We start from the raw sequence: 19668 nt of genomic DNA, 5'->3' as shown, positions 1-19668 counted from the left end.
CAGTGCAAACTGTTAGTCACTTGCAGTTTCCTGCAATTCAGTTGCTTACATTTTTTATGTAAGTAGCTGACAATTACCCACATCCACTGACCACTGATCTTTCCAATGCATTAATTTAAGATGGGTAGAGCACATAGTAATTTGAATCACTAAGTGGGTACTTTATATTCATCTGACAGATGAAGAAAGATTCTAATACGGGACAAACATGTAGTGCAGAGAGTTTCAATAATACATTATAAGAAAACACACTTCTCACAATGTAGTGTATTTCCTTATAGCAGCAGCATGCAAAATATTAATACATTTACTCAGTGTTAGGCCATTTCACATTCGCTACATCTGTACTTATAGGAGAAAAGAAATTAGTTCCTATTGCCCTGTTCCCAGTCTGTCAGGGACATGTCAGCTGTTGTTGCAGGCAGCTTTATATGCCCTCACATTTTTAAAAACTTTAAGATGCCATTTGTAGGGCACACTAGCTATAAGCCCATTGTCTGTAACATATTTCTCAGGAAAACAAAAACAATTTCAATGGAGAATTAGTTGTAGTGTACTAGAGTTTAAGAGATCAGTAAAATTTTCAAGTATTCCTCAAATTAATATTTTCTTAAATATGCTGTTTAACAGAGCTTATAATATATTTAAAGGCAATAAAGTCACATGTTTGTTACACTAAAAAGCTTGCAGAACAGTAGAATGGGAACGTAGAATGGGAGAGTAAGAAACCGTAGCTATTATTACACCTAATCCTCTTGTATGCATCAATAGTGTTAAGAAAAACAAAATGTTTCAATGTGCTTACTTTGTTAATTAGATTTTGTGTCTATAATGCAGGTGACCTTGCCTTTCTCTCTGTTGATCTCTGTTTAAGTAAAGAATAAGAGAGTGGATTACAAATACATCAGCGTAAGAAAGCTTACATTGTTCTAAGAAAAAGATCCTCTTTGGAGTTTTAAATCTCCTAGACTTTATAAAGAGGGTTCTCACATTTAGACGTATGCCATTATTTTGCACACTTTTTTCTATATTAAGTCAACTGTAAAATGAAATCATCAAACATGTCAGCATATGAGACCCTCGGACCTTTTGATGGCCCCCAATGGCCTCATATTGCCCCTCATAGTACCTATTTGATGGTTACTGTGCTTATGGGCATGGTGGTGGTTTTAGCTCTCTTTGTCAATGGCATGGTTATAGTGGTCTCCATCAAGTACAAGAAGCTGAGGTCCCCTTTGAACTACATTTTGCTTAATCTGGCCGTAGCTGATTTATTGGTCACTATATTTGGGAGCAGTGTTAGCTTCCACAACAATATTTTTGGCTACTTCACACTAGGCAAAACAATGTGTGAGTTTGAAGGATTCATGGTGTCCTTAACAGGTAAGATGCAATTTTTTAAAATACAGTATGCCAAGGCTGTTTTTTATGTTATACAAAATAAATATAAAATTTAAAATGCTAAATTGTTAATCTGGTCAAATGTATTGTTATTATAGTAAAACAAGGTTATACAGTATTTATGTAAACAAAAGTATACTGTAGAATAATTTCTGTCCATCTTGTCAAAAATATTGTGAAATTAGTATTCCTCCACTATGAGGTAAAATTGAAAAACCATTGAAAAATAAACAAACATCTAAACACTTCTTAAAGTGTAATAATCATTTAAAGTTCTAGAAATACACAGAAACTATAGCTGGTAGAATTGTAGTCTATTTAGAAGTTAGACACAGCTTTGCATCAAACCATTCATTATCAATTTTTTTTAATACTGGAATAAATGTTCACAAATATAGCATAAGAGCTGCAGTTGTTATCTTACAGCTGAATGGTTTGTTGTTTTGTGCCGTTCTCCACAATAGCTAGTTCCAGTGTTACTATTCATGTGGAGAATCTGTGAGTGAATGAAGTGAATATTGGTTCATTTGTATGAAACACCCGGTCAGATGGAATTTGTGTGCAAAGGATGCTAATACAGCGCAACACTGAAAATAATGCAGAATGGAGTGGTTTATTTTGGTAAGTACAACATTGACCCAGGGTCCTACGCTTTCAAATGTTTGGTATTCCAGCCTTTAGAGGAGGGGTTGGGAACCTTTTTTCTGCCGAGGGCCATTTTGATATATATAACATTATTTGCAGGCCTGGTTTAGGCCATTTTGATATATTTAACATTATTTGCAGGCCTGGTTTAGGCCATTTTGATATATTTAACATTATTTGCAGGCCTGGTTTAGGCCATGCCCCCTCTGAGTGGCGTCACATGGGGGCAGGGCCACAATCGCCGGTGATTACAGCTGTAATGGGCAGCGGTGTGACTGTCGGCAGCATCCTAAGGACACTCCAGGTAGCACTGCTGCATATTTTCTGGCTGCAGTGTGATATTCTAGGTACCCTGCTAGCCAGATGAAGCTAGCAGAAAAAAAGCTCTGTGGGCCAGACCAAATGATACCGAGGGCCTTATAAGGCCCCTGGGCAGGAGGTTCCCCATCCCTGCTTTAGTAGCTTTCTGTAAAGAAGATGGTTTAGCAGTGTCTTTTTCTTAATATTGCTCCCACTTATACATCATTTAACAGCATAAGTGGGCCAGCTGACAATTCAGAAAAAGCTATTTCAGCTAGTCAGGTCAAAACTGATGAAGTTTGGTACAAAATGATGTGTCGCCAGATGCTTCCAAATAATGGCATATGAGCAGCTCATGGCTGGAGAGTGAAAGTAACCAAGCATGTGAGAGACAGGATAGTGGTGAAATTAAAATAATAACTTTTATTTAAAGTTGTGCATCAGAGTGTATAGTAAATACTACTTTTAGTATTGTCCTATATTTATCCCTTGTAAATCATCTGAATATCAGAGGCACAAATATAACATTTTGTTTTGTGGAGTACGTGTCACGCAATGGTATCTAATCGTTAGATCTAAATCTCCAAAAAGCTGTCCCGCAATCCCTATCATACACTTTCTCAGCTAATTAGCAGCGGCAAAAGTGTGCACTGAGAGATTTGACTTGGAAGTGTTACTGCGCATGTGTGACTTTACTTCACTTATGAGCACTGCAAGAGCTGGAAGAGGCTCCGAATGGATTCCTCTCTGCATTCTGGGTGGTGCAGCAGGGCGCTAGTGCTTTCAGTATTCAAAATGCATTGAATTTTCGTTCCCCATACTGGTAAATGGGGATGACGTGTCACATAGGGACTGTGCTGTGTGCAGGAGATATCAATGATACACATTATCACTTATGTCATTATACATATAAAATGCCCCAATCTGCTCATCATCGGCAGCAATCTGTGTGTATCAACAAAAAAAATCATCATTGCTTGAAAAGATTGACGGAGAGGTGCAAAGTCATAAATAATACAGAAATAAATGTTTTTGCTCTACATTGTTCTATCCATCATACAGTATTTGGTGGCAGGTAAGACCTGTCAGACAATATAGACAAAGAGCACTGTCATTGGGATTTTGTTTGACAAGAACAAATTTATATGTTTTATTGTTTGGGAAACAGGCATTTAATAATTCCCGTAAGAATATTAAAAGCTCACTTGCCATTATAAATGTTATAAATTATAATACAATCCTCTGTCAGAACTTTGGTACATCCATAATGGGACATGTTTATACTTTTTTATAAGCCAACCATACAAATGTTTAAAAAAGTGTTTTTCACAAGTTTGTAGTTTCTCTTTCTGGGTTGGGTATGGGATGTCGGCTGTCAGAATCCAGTCACCGGCATCCCCACAGGGCTAGCATACCGACACTTAATGATCGGTATGCTAACCCTGCCCTTCATCTAGCCCTAACCCTCCCTCCTCGGTGCCTAACTCTAACCTCCCCCCTAGTGCCTGAACCTAACCTGCCCCTTCCTGCACCCTAGCCCTCCCCCTTAGTGCCTAACCCACTAAACCTAACCCCACCACCTCGCTACTTATCTTCGGTATCCCGGCGGTCGGGATGCCAGCGTCAGTATTGTGAGAGGCGTCGTTATTCCAGCGCTGGTAATATCAGCACCGGCAATGCAGCCACCGGGATACTGGCTGTATCACTTTTTTCTATAGCATTAAGCAGACATTAACACATTTTTGCACTAGTACCTTCATCACTGACAGTTTGTTCCCATTTATGTTGGTTATTACTGATTTAGATTGTATGTCTACACATGCCTAATCCCTTACTAGACATTGATAGTCCCTTACTGTACATGCCTAGTCACTTATTAAAAAGAAAATTGAAAAAGAAAAACTAGGCGCAATAAAATATCAAGTTGTCCACTATATATATATATATATATATATATATATATATATATATATATAAATAAACCTAAAGCAGCTACCAACAAAATAGCTAAGTTAAATCAATTTCAATCACTTGTGGGTGTGCCTAATAAAGTGATAAAAACATACATTTATTAAAAAGAAAAACATAACATTTAGCATATATAAGATACAAAAAATATTATTGCAACTATCACATATAATGGGTCATAAGTGTATTTCAAAAAGACTACCCAATCACTGATAGTAAGAATTGTATTTTACTGATTCTAAATGATTGTGTCCATTTATAGATTCAAACAAGATAAGAGCTGCAGTTACTTAATATCCTTAGCCACAATAATCCAATCATAAGGCTTGATGAAATGTCTCTGTAATTTTATGAACAGTTGTAGAAAATTTGCGGATAGCTTGTAGCGACAATGAGCTTAAGACTTGATACAATGTCTCTGTGGTCGGCAAACAATTGTAGCAAAAAAGTTTGCAAACAGCTTGTAACAACAGAATAGAGGTGTGGCAAGATGTAGCTAATATAGCACGCCAGTATTTATATGGAGATCATAGTCCCGGTATAATTACTCAGATTACAGTTCTCACCCGAATCTTGGAGGGTAAGACTGGTCCGGTGACAGCCACCTGCTGTCTAGAGCCTCCTAGCCAGGCAAAATCCAGCAATCCGGCTGTCAGTCCAACTGCAGATATGGACCACAGGAGCCACAGAAGATAGTGCCGCACACCTTTAAGTGATGTCCGCTGTGCAGTGACGCTCAAAGCAGGAACACAATCACTCCAAATGGAAACAATGTAGTAGTCAGGCAGTAGATGGGTAGTAGTTAAAAGTCACTGACGCGTTTCTCCATCATGTGGCGGTTTTCTCAAAGGGTTAGTAGTCACCGAACCAGTCTTACCCTCCAGGATTTGGGTGGGAACTGTAAGATGGGTAATTATACCGGGACTATGCTCTCCATATAAATACTGGCGTGCTATATTAGCTACATCTTGCCACACCTCGATTCTGTTGTTACAAGCTGTTTGCAAACTTTTTTGCTACAATTGTTTGCAGACCAGAGACATTGTATCAAGTCTTAAACTCATTGTCGCTACAAGCTATCTTATTATTTTGTTTTATAATATGAAATATTTAATCCACAGGTTCTCAATACACATTAATTATATTTTAGTAAGGGAAAACTACTCCGTCAAAGATTAAATTGTCGCCTATACTGTTCAAATACAAGTTTGCAATTGTTTTGTTATAGAATTAATAAATCCCCATTTCAGTTTTTATTACAGCTTAGCAGTGCATATAAAAGAAGTATGTGTTCCTGAGTAATGCCATATTTTATTGGATAATTACAGTCCCGAACATAAATTAGATTAACGCCTCATTTTACTAATTTGACAGAGTGTCTCAAGTGGCACTAGAGCAACTCATAGTTTAAATACAATATAAAAATATATTTTAGATCAGAGCCACAGCATATCTAAAACAGGGGATTACAGGAGTTTCAGATAAAATTATGAACCTCTACCCCTAGCATCAAATTGCGTCCAGTTACCTAACTAGCTATTGCTCAAACATTATGCGTCAGACCTCCCTCTTAGAACAGAGAGCCAATCACATGATTGCGTGTGGTATGCCAACCATCCTAACCAGTGGTGGCTCCAAAGGTGGTGCTGCAGCGCAGTCCAAATTCACATAGGGGAGCCACACCAACTGCCAGCGATGCCTGGCCTGTGAAGTTTGGCAGCATTTGGGGTGGCAGTTGGTGTGGCTCCCCTATTTGAATTTTGGATTGCTCTGCAGCCCCACCTCTGGAGCCATCACCTATCCTAACCCATCACTGGAGTATCTAAAACTCACGGTGGGCACACACCAAAAAAGCCCTCACCCATTGAATATACCTACCTTGTGTTCGCCGCTGGGAAAATGGAACCGGTGCCATTTCTCCAGAGATTGGTTGTTTCATATAACCATATAATTATAATACCACAACTACAATATATAACAAATCTTGCAACATACATTACAATTTAAATGTATGCTATATAAACATTTCGGTTTAGTAATACAAGCAGTTTCAGAATTTATGCAAGAAAACATTGCTACCACACTAAGCAAAATAGGCAGCTGTTTACTGTTTTACTCTGCACATTTATTATACGGTTTTTACTTTGTGGTCTTTTAATCTCATGTTAATTTGAATGACAAGTTCCTATGGGTTCCCCCGACATCATGGGTCTCTCCTAGTACTAATTTTATATGAACCACTTAATAGCTACTTATATGGCTTTAAAATGTACTTTGCTGTTCCTCTAGCAGTATTTACACAAGTAAACTGTCTCGCGGTTACGTAAGATGATAAAAAAGATACAAGGCATAAGGACAGACTCTGACATCCCCTTTTAGACATGTTGATATATTTATTGAAATGTGCTACTAAATTAGCAAGTGGACATTTGTAAAATTAAAATAATAAACCATTGGGACCACTACTTTTAACTAAGAATAAATGTGTATCCTTATTTTCTAAAGATTTATATATGCAAGATTATCTTTAAAATACCTATGTGACATTTTGTGTACTTTCAGGTATCGTAGGCCTCTGGTCCTTGGCAATATTAGCATTTGAACGGTACATAGTGATCTGTAAGCCCATGGGAGATTTCCGTTTCCAGCAGAGACATGCGGTCATGGGATGTTTATTCACCTGGATCTGGGCTTTCATATGGACATCTCCACCTCTATTTGGCTGGTGCAGTTATGTTCCTGAAGGTTTGTTAGTTTGCTTATTTGCTTTTAGTTATAAAGAATATTCAGTCTTTTTTGTAACTGTTCATAACACGTCTCCCAGTACTTTAAATAGACCTAATGTTAAGAGCAGAAGGACACATGATTTCAGCAGTTGTTTGGTTATTTTTGAGACTACCACAAACAAACTATAATGTCTCTTATGTTTCTCCATTGTAAAATACAGTAACTATTTTATTGGGGAAGCAATCGGGAAGTCGACTGCCTAAATACCGGCAGCCGGCTTCCCGACTGTCTTATCCTGGCATGGGTGAAATGCCGGGTGTCTAGATGTAGATGCCCGCATTTCCCCGACGCCGGGAGACCGGCGCCCGGCGTCACGATCGTAGTGATGCCGGGCGCCGCGGGGGGGGGAGGGTTAGGGCTCCCGGGGGGGACTTAGGGTTAGGCACCCCCCCGGGAGGGTTAGGCTAGGGGGAGGGAGGGTTAGGCACCCCCGGGGGGGACAGGGTTAGGCACCCCCCGGGGGACTTAGGTTTAGGCAGCAGGGAAGGGGGTGGTTAGGGTTAGGCACTTGGGGGGGAAGTTAGGGTTAGGCACCCCTAAGGAGGGTTAGGTTAGTCTATACTTACCTATCCACGATTGGGATTTCCTGCGCTGTCGGGCTTCCGCTACTTCAAACTGTCGGGATGCCGCTGACGGGAATCGAACCACCGGCCATGCAGCCGGCGGTATATCATACCCATTCCGTTTTATTGTACGACTATGTAAACTACGTATTTTGTGCTTCATATTTAAACACCAAGGTTTTGTGCTTAGTGAGCACCACTGTTAGCCAGTTGGTGTAAAATCACACTGCACATGCCCAGAAATAGATGCACACACATGCAGATTTTCATGTTTCTGCCGCTTACATTTGAATACAAATTGTGATTTAGATTTTGGCAGAGGCAGATTAAGAGAGAAGAGGGCACATGTGCAGGCTCCGTGTGGTCCCCCTCCTCTCTGGCAGTGCAGTAGACTCAGGCTTTGTGCCAGAGTCTACTGTACATGCATCATACTTGATTACCCTCCTGATTTGGTCGGGAGCATCCCGAAAATCGGGTGGCCCTCCTGTCCTCCCGGAAAGGCAGGCAAGCCTCCCGGCCCCCGGCGATGTGTCCGCACCCCCCCGCGATTGTAAGTAAAAACCCCGGCAGAATTGCGTTACCGGCTTCACAATGCCATGGCAATAGCATTGTGCAGCTCCACCCCTGGCTGCACAATGCCATTAATCATGGCTTTGTGAAGAGGGGGTGGAGCCCCGATGAGGAGATTGTGTTCACGCCCCCAAAGACGCATCAGCATCCGGGCCCCGCCCCCTTTGGACGCGTCACGCCCCCAGCTGTGTAAGCCAGACAGCTCCCTCCCGGAAGGAGGGCGCTAAATGTTGGCAAGTCTGACATGCGTAGGTCTCCGGGAACATGGCACCTTGCCCCATTCTTGAAGACTACTCTATTGTGCATGTGCAAAACACAGAGAAAATGTCCGTCACGCTATCTTCCCAGTGATTACTGCTGTTCTGCAGTGCCGGCTGACGCGGGACTCCGGAGGAGTAAGTATAGTTATGGGTGCAGGGTGTGTGGTGTGGGCCCCCCTGGACCCAGGGGCCCATGTGCACAGCACACCCTGCACCCATTAAAGATGTGCCAATGGATTTTGAGCACAGTTGCACTGAACTCAACCCCTAAATGCAGTACACTGCCTCTATGCCTAGATTTAAATATTTGGGCCTGTAATAGCACTTATAGTAGTTGCATAGACTTTGCTTTTAGTTTTTGTCTTCTCTCTTATACTGTCAATGTATTTCTTGTAGGTCTCAGGACATCTTGTGGGCCCAACTGGTACACTGGAGGGACCAACAACAACAGCTATATTTTAGTTTTGTTTACAACTTGTTTCATTATGCCTCTTAGTACCATCATATTCTCCTATTCAAGCCTGCTAATGGCACTGAGAGCAGTAAGTAAAAAAGTGTATCTAATCATTATTATATCCTCACGAAATGACATGAGGTACAAGTCTTAAGCTGGGTGCACACTTAGCGATGTGCACCCTGCTTGAAGTAGCGTGTGTCGGGACTTGGCGGGGGTGCCGGCATCGGCAAGTGCATACACACTTACCGATGTCGGCAGCAATGGCAGGAGCCATGATGCATTCGGTAGCATGGCCCACGATGACGATATCGCCTGTCGGACCTGCATGCAGGTGTCGGACGATGTCGCTGCTGACGCACGGGAGCGCACATCATCAGCGACATAGCACGTACACACTCACCGATGTGGACAATATGTTGTGTGATCCGCCGGATCAGACAACATATTGTCTAGTATATACCCACCATTATAATATTCATAATAATTGGGTACACACGAAATAAATAACAAGACTGGATATTATCAAAACAAAGCCGCTTATTGGTCCAGCTAGATTTCAATGTGGAGTGGTTAGTGGGACTATATGATGAAGTCACACATCACTTGATTCAGAGAGGTTTGCGTACATCTCCGATGGTTCTGGGTCTGCACATGCAGAACGTGTCCTGTACACTTGCTCGCAGACCTCCCTTAGTCGCAGCATGATTGAGCAGGAGCGGCAATAGGAACGTTCTTCAAAGCGGGGGAGAGTCGCCCGTTTTTGAGGCATGTCAAGCCCAGGGTCTGCGTCGTCGGGCGTAGACTTCCTGAACCCAGCTGTTCAGCTCCGCCGGCCAGGCTGATTAAGTCTCAGCTTAATGGTTACAATGGTGATCCCTGGGAGCATCTACAGTTGCTGCATTCGGATCGCAGATACATGCTGATGGTGTCTATTTCCTACAGAAACCTCCTGCTGCATTTGCATTTAGTAGGACAGTATTGCACAGCCACTTCCCTGCATCTGTGTAATACAGTCTCTCTCTGAATCAGGCCCTTGGTTGTTTGAATAGAAAGAGAATAAATGTGAGTTTTCTGTGAACTATTTAGAGGGTGATAATAGGGTAGAATATTTTATAGAAATTAAGATGATGATTCAGGAATTTGATAAGCTTGCCTAAAGAGGGGACTTTTCAGGGAACACTTGAAAGTTTTTTTGTAGGGAGGGAATTCCACAAAGTGGATACAGTCCAAAAAAGTCCTGTAACTGGAATGGGAGCAAATAATGAATGTGGATGAGAGGTGCACATTTTTAGACTAGTTACGAGATATATGTCGGTGCAGATTTGTATCCTGTGATGTAAAGTCAAGGATGACATCTACTGTAGGCAGCTAGCTTGAATGGCAGAGTTTAATGTTGTGTCGTCAACAGAAATAGAGATGTCAGATAAACAGCATTTGCTGGCCAGCCGACAGAATAATAGCTCAGTTTTTAACTATGGAGTTTGAGGCATTCAGAGGACATTTTGGTAACGCAGGGCAACACTGATGGTGAAAGATCAGAGAAGATATATTTGAGAATCAAAGGAATTTATTAGTTTTTCCAAGTAAATGGTATATATAGAGAAGACAAACTGGCACTAGACTAATGGTATTCCAACAGGAAGAGGAGATGACAGAAGGTGATCCAGAGGAGTTTTCTGTAATTGAGTGTTGTACATTATAATGTTACTTGTATTCCTTTTAATGTCTCACTTGTCTCCAGGACTCACTGTACACATATCTCAGGGTCATTATTACTTCAGTGCATGCTCATGAAATGACCCTCCAAGCACAGCTGCATACTAATTTAGAAGACATTTTTTTAAAAAGTGATTTCCTTTGTTTCCTGCAAAAAGAGCAGTCACACAGAAAGTGTAGATTTGCCATACAGTACAATGCCATTCTCCATTTAGATCTCTTTGACATGTGTGCCTTATTTTTTTTATTTGAGTATCTCCAACTTGTTTCACTAATATTGATACAATATAGTTGCAATATAAACAAATTACCTCATTACATTACTTTGCCATGCCAGCTATAAAATACAGTAATATATTTGAAGATGCAACAATTTACTGCCTTTCCTAGTCTGACAAAATGACATTTAACACCTTGGGGAGCACAGGTATGAATTCAAAGTTGGGATCCACTCCAGCGGCCGCAGCTATTAGCATAAAGAGCACAGCTAAGAGTCCCTCTAACCGGAGATTTGCAATTAATGAATACCAGTTTATTGCAACACTTGGTTTATGAGTGTGTTAATCAGCACTCTAACTAGTCAAAAATATTATGTATTCAAATTGTTATATTAAACTATATGTTAGAATACTGAACTCAGGGCCTGATTCAGAGCCGGACGCTCTGACCAGAGCGCTCGCTCTGAATCAGGGCCCTCCTACCTAAAAATAGAGCGGCCTCTTGGACGCTCGCATAGCTGTGGGTTACCACCCACAGCTCATGCGAGCGTCCATGATGATGGTCGCGATGGTCAAGACCATCGGGCTTGCGACGAGACCCTGTGGTAGGGTCTCGTGGCCGCAAGCCCTGGAGTGATTTTGGCTCTATCAAAGCCAAAATCACTCCCACTGACATCACTAGTGATGTCAGTGGGGCCGGACCCAGATGATAGGCGTTCCCATGGGAACGCCTCCGTCTGGCAGCCACGCCCCGGCACGCCCACCAAAGGGGGCGTGCTGTTACTCACCATCGACAGCACGCCCCCTTTGGTGCGAGACCCGGAGCGACAGCTTGGCTGTCGCTAGCTGGGTCTCGCGCATGCGCACGACGGAGCTCCCTCCATCGTGCGCATGCAGGGATCATCGACCCGCTTGCAAGCATCCTGCGCTCGCGAGCAGGTCTGAATGAGACCCTCAGGACCGTGTTATAATTGGTATAGTCCTAAATGAATGCACTACCAATGGAACTGTAAAGAGATGATCTTTCTTATATAGTTGGAACATATATTGTAAATATGTTGTCAGCACAGTGTAAGTGGGTTTTCTCATCACTGACAGAATTGTATTATTATAAAATAGCATATTCAGTCGTAATAATAGTGGTTCCGTTATTATATAAAACTCAAAAGCATAGCAGTTCAAGTCAAGATATCATACTTATGTAGTAATAGCAGTAGTTAATCTACTGTGATGTAGTTAATATATGTACAGCCGGCTGATGAATTTCTGGCACTGGAATGCCACTACCCGACCATAAGACCGGCGCCGGAATACCGACAGTAGTTGATATGCTGATGCCAGAATGTCTGGGGAGGGTTAGGTTTAAGCTCCAAGGGTGGAGCGATAGGTTTAGGCACTAAAGGGGAGTGTTAGGATGGGGTGAGGGTTAGGATGTAGGAACAGAGGGTTAGGGAGAGAAGGGAGGAGGGTTACTATACTTACCGGACACTTGTCGGGATCCTGAGCATCGGGATGCCGCTATCGGTATATTGACAGCAGGCATCCCGACTGCCGGGATTTCATACCCATTCCAATCTACTGCATACAGATTCACAGCACAGTGGTCTCTGATGCTGCTCATTTGAAGTATTTTAGTGCACTCTTATATGGGTTTTGTTCAATCAGCAGCCCATTAGTTAGTATATTAATAGTGACATTTTCTAATTTTAAATACTGTTGCAATCATACATCTATACTATGGCTTGCAGGCTCAACCCACTTTTTAATTGTTACAATAAGACAGACATTCACACACAATCTCGGACTGTTCGTATAGATAATAGCATAGGAGTGAGAGGAACAACTCAAAGCCGATGCCACTTCATCTAGGCTAGTATGGATAACTTCACTGGGTTTTGAATACCTGCCCCATTCAATCCTCCAACTAGTGGCCTCCAACTATTGGAAACATCTGATGTAAATACTGAATATTAATGTAACAACTACTGTTAATTGTATCTATCCTGTATAAGAAACTGCATCTACGTACCCTAACTTACACAGTGTACACTAAATTGTTCTTCTTTAATTCATTGGGTACCACCATCCATCCATCCAACTATTTCCAAGGTCCTACCTAGTCTATTGGGCATTGATTTGCATAGCTGTAAATAGCATTGGCTATAAATTCTTTCTAAGTTTAGAAATACTTATCTGTATCTTTTTACCCATGGAACATTGTCTGAAAGTCTCTATATGTGCTGATTGTTTTATTAAATCTTATACAGCCAAAGCATTATCAAATCTAATATGACAGAAGTCTTTGGAGAGAGTTCTTGTGAGTGGCAGAGTCTGCAGTGATATTTTGAACTAACTTTAAAGAAAAAAATACCTTACACCAGTACAGTATGGTTTATAGCTTGACCCTGTCACACTTCATCTTTGTGTGCCTGATTCTGGTATAGGTTTCAGGTGATCTGCGAGTGCTAAGCACTCTAATCGCATGAACTATTTAACGTTCTGATTGGATTAGGTCATACATGTACCTGACTCTCTAGAACTACTGCCTGTTATTCACCTGGGGCGTATGATTCAATTCATGGTGATATGCAATGTCCAGCTACATACACTGATGCTTATCACAGTAAGGAATCTTTGCTCAGTTTCTTGTGTACCACAATGGAGGTAAGCAGGAAATATGAGTGATTATATATCAATGTAATAGTTTCCCATCTGTGCCAGTAGCTGGGTATTGAATCACCACCAAACACTCTTTATACTGACATGAAGTTCCAGCTGTAGATGAATAAAATTGCTCATGCTACTATAGAATCATTTTATCTGTGAGATGTCAAAAAACAGAACAGAAATGTAATAAGTAACTGTCGTCTACTTTGGCAGGTTGCTGCTCAGCAGAAAGACTCAGAGACTACTCAGAGGGCGGAGCGGGAGGTGACCAGGATGGTTATTGCTATGGTATTGGCCTTTCTTATCTGCTGGTTACCCTATGCTGCATTTGCTATTGTGATGGCATCCAATAAGGACATTGTCATTGAACCCACCTTAGCATCACTGCCTTCATACTTCTCAAAAACAGCCACTGTGTACAACCCGGTCATCTATGTTTTCATGAACAAACAGGTATGTGTCTAAAGAATTATATAATAAATCCATTGATTATGCAATTTAGAAAATAAAAACTGTCCCCTAGAGAAAAACATTTAACACCTAGTAGATGTGGATAGTAAAATGCTGACTGCTGATTTACGGCTGTTGTAGCTCAACCAATCAGGGAAAATGCTTGTCTTAATTTTATAATGATTCTTATATAGGGGGTTGAATAGGCATAAGTCCAAAGGTCGACAATGATAATGTCAACATTTATAAAGTTGACACGACAATGTCAACATTGTTAAAATGTTGACAGACATGTCAACATTTTCAGAATGCCGACAAGTGAAATGCCAACACTGTCAGAATGTCGACATTAGGGTTAGGCTGAGGGGGGAGATTAGGGCAAGGCTGCTTTAGGCACTAGAGGGAAGGTTAGGTTTATTGTTAGGGATTGGTGAGAAATACACTGGAGGATCACAGCTCTGACCCGAAAGACAGTCTCATGACCACCGGGACTGGAGGCTGCGTTGGCCTGGCTGCAGCCGTCAGGAGCAGGTAAGTCACCGCTGGGCCACCAGGGACGATAAATTTCAGCAATATCTACATGATGAACATCAACATGGTAAAAGCCAACATTTTGGCCATGTCGACATTTTTATGACACAATGAAAGGCCTAAGTTTACATTGGAAATCCTATTGTCAACATTCTAACTGATGACATTCACAATGTGAACATTCTGGCAACTATGTCAGTGTCCAAATTGTGAATGTCGACAGCATGAGCATGTTGACATTCATACCATGTCAACATTATGCTGTAATTCTAAATGGAGTCACAATATACCATACCCACACGACTACCTAATAGTAACACAAAGTGATTTGTAATCTGCGCCTCTCTCCATATGTATGTAAATGTGAATAGTGTAGTTATTTTAATATTAAATACACATACATAAATATGTACAGTATATAAGTATATGTGTGTTTATATATTTAGATAGATGAGAGAACACATAGAATCATAGAATCAACACATAGAACACATAGAATCAATTACAGTTTACAACTATGTGTAACTTTTAAATACTAACAATATACTGACCTCAGATTTATGTATTTGTGTTATAGTTTCGAAACTGCTTAATGAAACTTCTGTGCTGTGGTCGCAATCCATTTGGCAGAGAGGATGAGACAAGCACAGCCAGTGGCCGTACAGATGTCACATCAGTGTCTGAGGGAGGTGGGAATAAGGTCACACCAGCATGATAAGATCCGATGACCATTTGGAAAAATATTTGCAAAAATCAATATTTTTTTTTAAGCACAATTTTGGTTCATTATTAAAATAAAAAAAAAACTTTGCATTTTATTTAATAGAAATAAGTATATTAATTATTGAAACTTATGTTCTATTTGTATTTATTTGACAAATAAGAAATAGTTTATTTATATAAAAGTCCTCAGTAACTGAATACTGTATTTTATTTATAAGAAAGTAAAATGTATATGTAATATAATATGTGGTGGTATAATTTGACTGCAAAATTATTTGGAACAAATTGCAAAAAATATCCCAAAGAGTGCAATACAAACACCCAATAATACAAGACAAATATATATTTATTTGAATTTAAAAAGACATATATAAGGGTGAATGTAGATTTTAACAAGTCTGTTTTTTGTAAGATACAGTAAGCATTTCCATTTGCATGTGTACCAAAAAAACATATGAATCTTCCAGTATGCAGATTTTGTCATATCTTACTCCTCCTTACACCTGGGAACATAAGTGGGGGGATTAGCAAATGCTGATTACAGTAAAGGTGAGTTCATGTTTTTGCTACTTAAGTAGACCATGTAGGAGGCATAGCCATTGGAAGTCCTGGAGGGCTGGTGTAATTACTCACTGCTTTAGTGATCATCATTGTACTATGTAGCCATTTCTAATAAGCTGATTATGTATTGATCCCACAAGCTTATACAATTTAAATTATTAGCGTCATGGCTATATTATATGAAGTCGCAGCTGTCTATTTGCATTATTTAATTGATATTTTCAATTGGACTCCTGCAGAAAGGAATTTACCATTTGATTTTTAAAGTGGAAAGTACAGATGTTCCAGTCCTGCAAGAAATAAACCACTTTACAGGCACATCTGCATGTGTTGTCATGTCTAAATGAGTCGCAATTACATGAAAAAATCCTTACTTTATTTGCCATATGCTTGTTCAATCAAACCCACCCATATTTTTTTTAATCCAATATTTTTTTATACATTTTTGTTTTTGTAGATACAAAAACATTTGCATGAATAAAACAATGTACACTTTACATTAATGCATAGAAATTAATAAACAACAAAAGAACAATAATAATAAAAATAACCACATGTGTGGTTTCTCTTCTTACTATTCAAATACATCTGTAGGTTACATTCTTTCCTCCGCATACAAATCAATTATTAAATCTATTAAGCTGACATATATAAACATACTAATGACATCAAACACAGCATTGCACATACAACATTGTGCTCTTATTTCTTGTATCTACTCGGTAGATAGACAAAGGTCTGCCGCCCCCGAACGATTATATGGGGAATTTAGCCATCTATCCCATACTCTATAGTACTTCTGTGTTATATCCCTAGCAGTAAAAATATATTGTTCATGTGTGGCAACCGCTCCAACCAGAGATATCCAGGTTTCCAGATTTGGCCCTGTGTTTGCCATCCAATCCCTTGCTATACAGACTTTAGCAAGCGTACAAAGGTTATTAGTATAGCGTATAGCAGGCTTGTCCATAGTATCTAAATTTATTACAGCCAATATACATGCCGCAGGGGTAAGAATACCCTGAGGTATGCCCATAGAGACAATAACCCTGAATACGCTGTGCCAGAATGAGTTTATTATAGGACATAACCATAACAAATGCCAAAAATTACCGTCTGATTAATTGTATTTGGGACACTTTGAATTCGTCCTACCCCTTATTCTCATTAACCGGACGGGTGTCATGTATACTCTATGTAATATGAAGTATTGTATCTGCTGATATCTTACGGACATAGTAGCAAGGCGAGGACTGGCAAGTGCTACACTCCAGTCCTCCTCTGATGATACCCCAACGTCATTTTTTCCATTGTTGTTTTATGGATACTAAATCAGACTTACGATGTTTGTTCAATAAGTTGGTATAGATCACAGATATCAAGCGACTAGCACTAGCAGATTGTAACAAAGATTTAATAGGAGATTCCTGTATAGTTAAAGGGGCTTCAGAGAATTGGGCATTAATGGCATGTCTTAGCTGCAGATAACGAAAGAAAAAATGATTGGGAACATCAAACTCTAGAGGGTCTATGGCAGCACAATGGTGGGTCTGACTTTGTTGGTGGGCGGCATGGGTACGCTGCCCTCCTCTGCTATGCCTTCCACGTTCCACGGCATCAAGGGTACGTGCCCCGCCCACATTACGACACTGCATGTACATTGGAGACTAGATGTGAAGACTAAAGCTCTGGCAACCATCTCTTGCAACAGGCTGGGTTTTATAGAAGCAAGAGAATACTGAGAAGCAAGATCCAAACCTGCCGCCCCTTGTGATGTCATCAATCACCTGACCGCAGGTATACAAATCAAATGAGAACCATGACCCATCCCTTTATAAAATGGAGTTGAACATCAGTGCTGATCTTTGAGACAGACAGGAAGAGCTGGTGACCTAAGCTGTAAGACCTAAGTGATGTACGTTGGTGTTATATATATTTCAAACCTTGTTTATATATCAACTAGGTTTCGGCAAAATGGATGAAAACTGTCGTTTTCTCTTAACTTGTATGTGAAGATACAGAATATGACACTACAAATGTTCTATCACATCACATTTTTTAGATACAGGTAAAATTATCTTAAACAATTTAAAATGCTTAAAAATTTACAATGCTGTCTGGATTGAACTGCATCCCATTATATGTTGAATTTATTTATAATAATAGACACTATATTTCAGGTTTGGGATGGTGGAGGGATAGTGATTACAAACAATATGTATTGTTAAATTGTTAAAATTCTTATTAAGAAGGATATGAAAACACATATTTCCCACCCATCCCCATCTATGTTAAGTGGCTGTTAGGAGGGTATTAATTAATACGGTTTGTCTATATTCAACCAAATACAATACAAATGTTTACTTCAGGAGATAGTTTCAGTTTATAAGCTGCAGTGGCCGGTTGTCTAGTTTGAGTGAAATATTATAAAAGAGTGAAAACGGCCGCGCAATAATGCGCCAAATAGCTTTTGCTATGTTTGTGGACAATTTACATTTAAGTCACAAAGTTGGTCAATCACGCAGAAGCTAATGCAAGCTTATTATGCTTATTTCAGCTGCCGTGTGGGTGATAAGATATAACTTACTATGTAAGTCTGATTAAATGGATGCAGAGGAAAAAGAATGTATGGCTTTTGTGGTTTCAATGGTCTGTGAAACATAAGTCACTTAGAAGCTTGTTATTATTGTCTCACAAAAACTGTGGGATTTTCAAAGAAAAGTAAAGTTAACACTGAATATCCCAATCTCCCAAATGCAATAAGACCAGTGCCATATTCACCTGAACTTCTAAATCCAGTTCCTCCATCTAACTGGGAGGAATTCACTATTCCATAAGAGCTAGAGTCCCCTGAGCCTGCTGCTGGTCCCGTTACATAAAACCACACTCAATTGAGCAAAGTGACTTTGTGAGGGATTTGAAACTTTCAAACCAACAGGGCGAACTATTAGGATCCAGAGTGCTCCAATGGAATTTGCTTGCTAAAGACACGAGGATGTGAACACTTTGCATGTTACTATGAAATGCAAGGTTCCCTTTGCATCAGCAAAGATGTAAATATGAAATGATTAATGAACTAGAGTTTCAGCATAAACATGAAGGATGGAGATTATTCATTAATTCTTCTAAACTGTTTAAAAGCCGTAATATTACATAATGGGAACATCAAACCTTCAGTATCAGTGGGGCATTTGGTAGCTATGAAAGAAACTTGTGATGCCATGTCAATCATTGTCACAACTCTCAGGTGGATAGTGGATGCAACCCGTATTTAGGGATTGGCGTGACCTATTTCTGAGACGCAGAATCTAATGTGCCAGCGGCATTCACCAGGGACCCTCGCAAGAAGGTATGGACTTGGCTGCGTCCAACACACAGGTCGCGGCCCTCACTGGTGTACTCTGGGCGGAACGCAGAAGATATAAGCATAGTCAACAGGCTGGGTCGGAACCAAACGAGCAAGACGGTACCAGGGAGCAGACTTATGCAGGTCACGGCGGATAGCCAAGGTCAGAACAAGATATCAAATGCAGTACCAAGGGAGTAGACAAAATCGGGGTCACGAACAAAAGCCAAGATCAGGAGTCAGAAGCCAAGTAACACAGGAACGCTGGGGTAAGGTAATGGAGCCTATAGTCTGGCACCTGTGTGCTGCCAGAGACTCCCTCTTATAGGGAGATGAAATCCCTTGCCAAACGTGACTTCACATTTAGCGCGCCTGCCTCTTTAAATTCAACACAGGTCGGCGCGCGCGCTCCTAGGAGAGCCGCGGTCCCCTGGCACAGTCGCTGGATGCATCTGCAGCGGGCTCCAAGGATTCCCTGCCCGCTGCCTGTCAGTCCGATGTCGCC

At 40.5% G+C, this 19668-nt stretch overlaps 1 protein-coding gene across 1 annotated transcript; it reads left to right on the top strand.

Annotated features, from left to right (window-relative positions):
• Positions 1-1046: 1046 nt before the first annotated feature.
• Positions 1047-15338, top strand: LOC148502673 (pinopsin-like). The gene is made up of 5 exons (XM_088449502.1): positions 1047-1383; positions 6877-7059; positions 8891-9036; positions 13766-14005; positions 15111-15338. The coding sequence occupies exons 1-5, from the start codon at positions 1047-1049 to the stop codon at positions 15246-15248; spliced, it is 1044 nt and encodes a 347-aa protein (XP_088305628.1). The 3' UTR covers positions 15249-15338.
• Positions 15339-19668: the final 4330 nt, after the last annotated feature.

Source organism: Taudactylus pleione, unplaced genomic scaffold (genome assembly GCF_031769625.1).
Source record: "Taudactylus pleione unplaced genomic scaffold, aTauple2 ptg000487l, whole genome shotgun sequence".
Lineage (NCBI taxonomy): Eukaryota > Metazoa > Chordata > Amphibia > Anura > Myobatrachidae > Taudactylus > Taudactylus pleione.
This window is presented reverse-complemented; position numbering and strand designations above follow the sequence as displayed.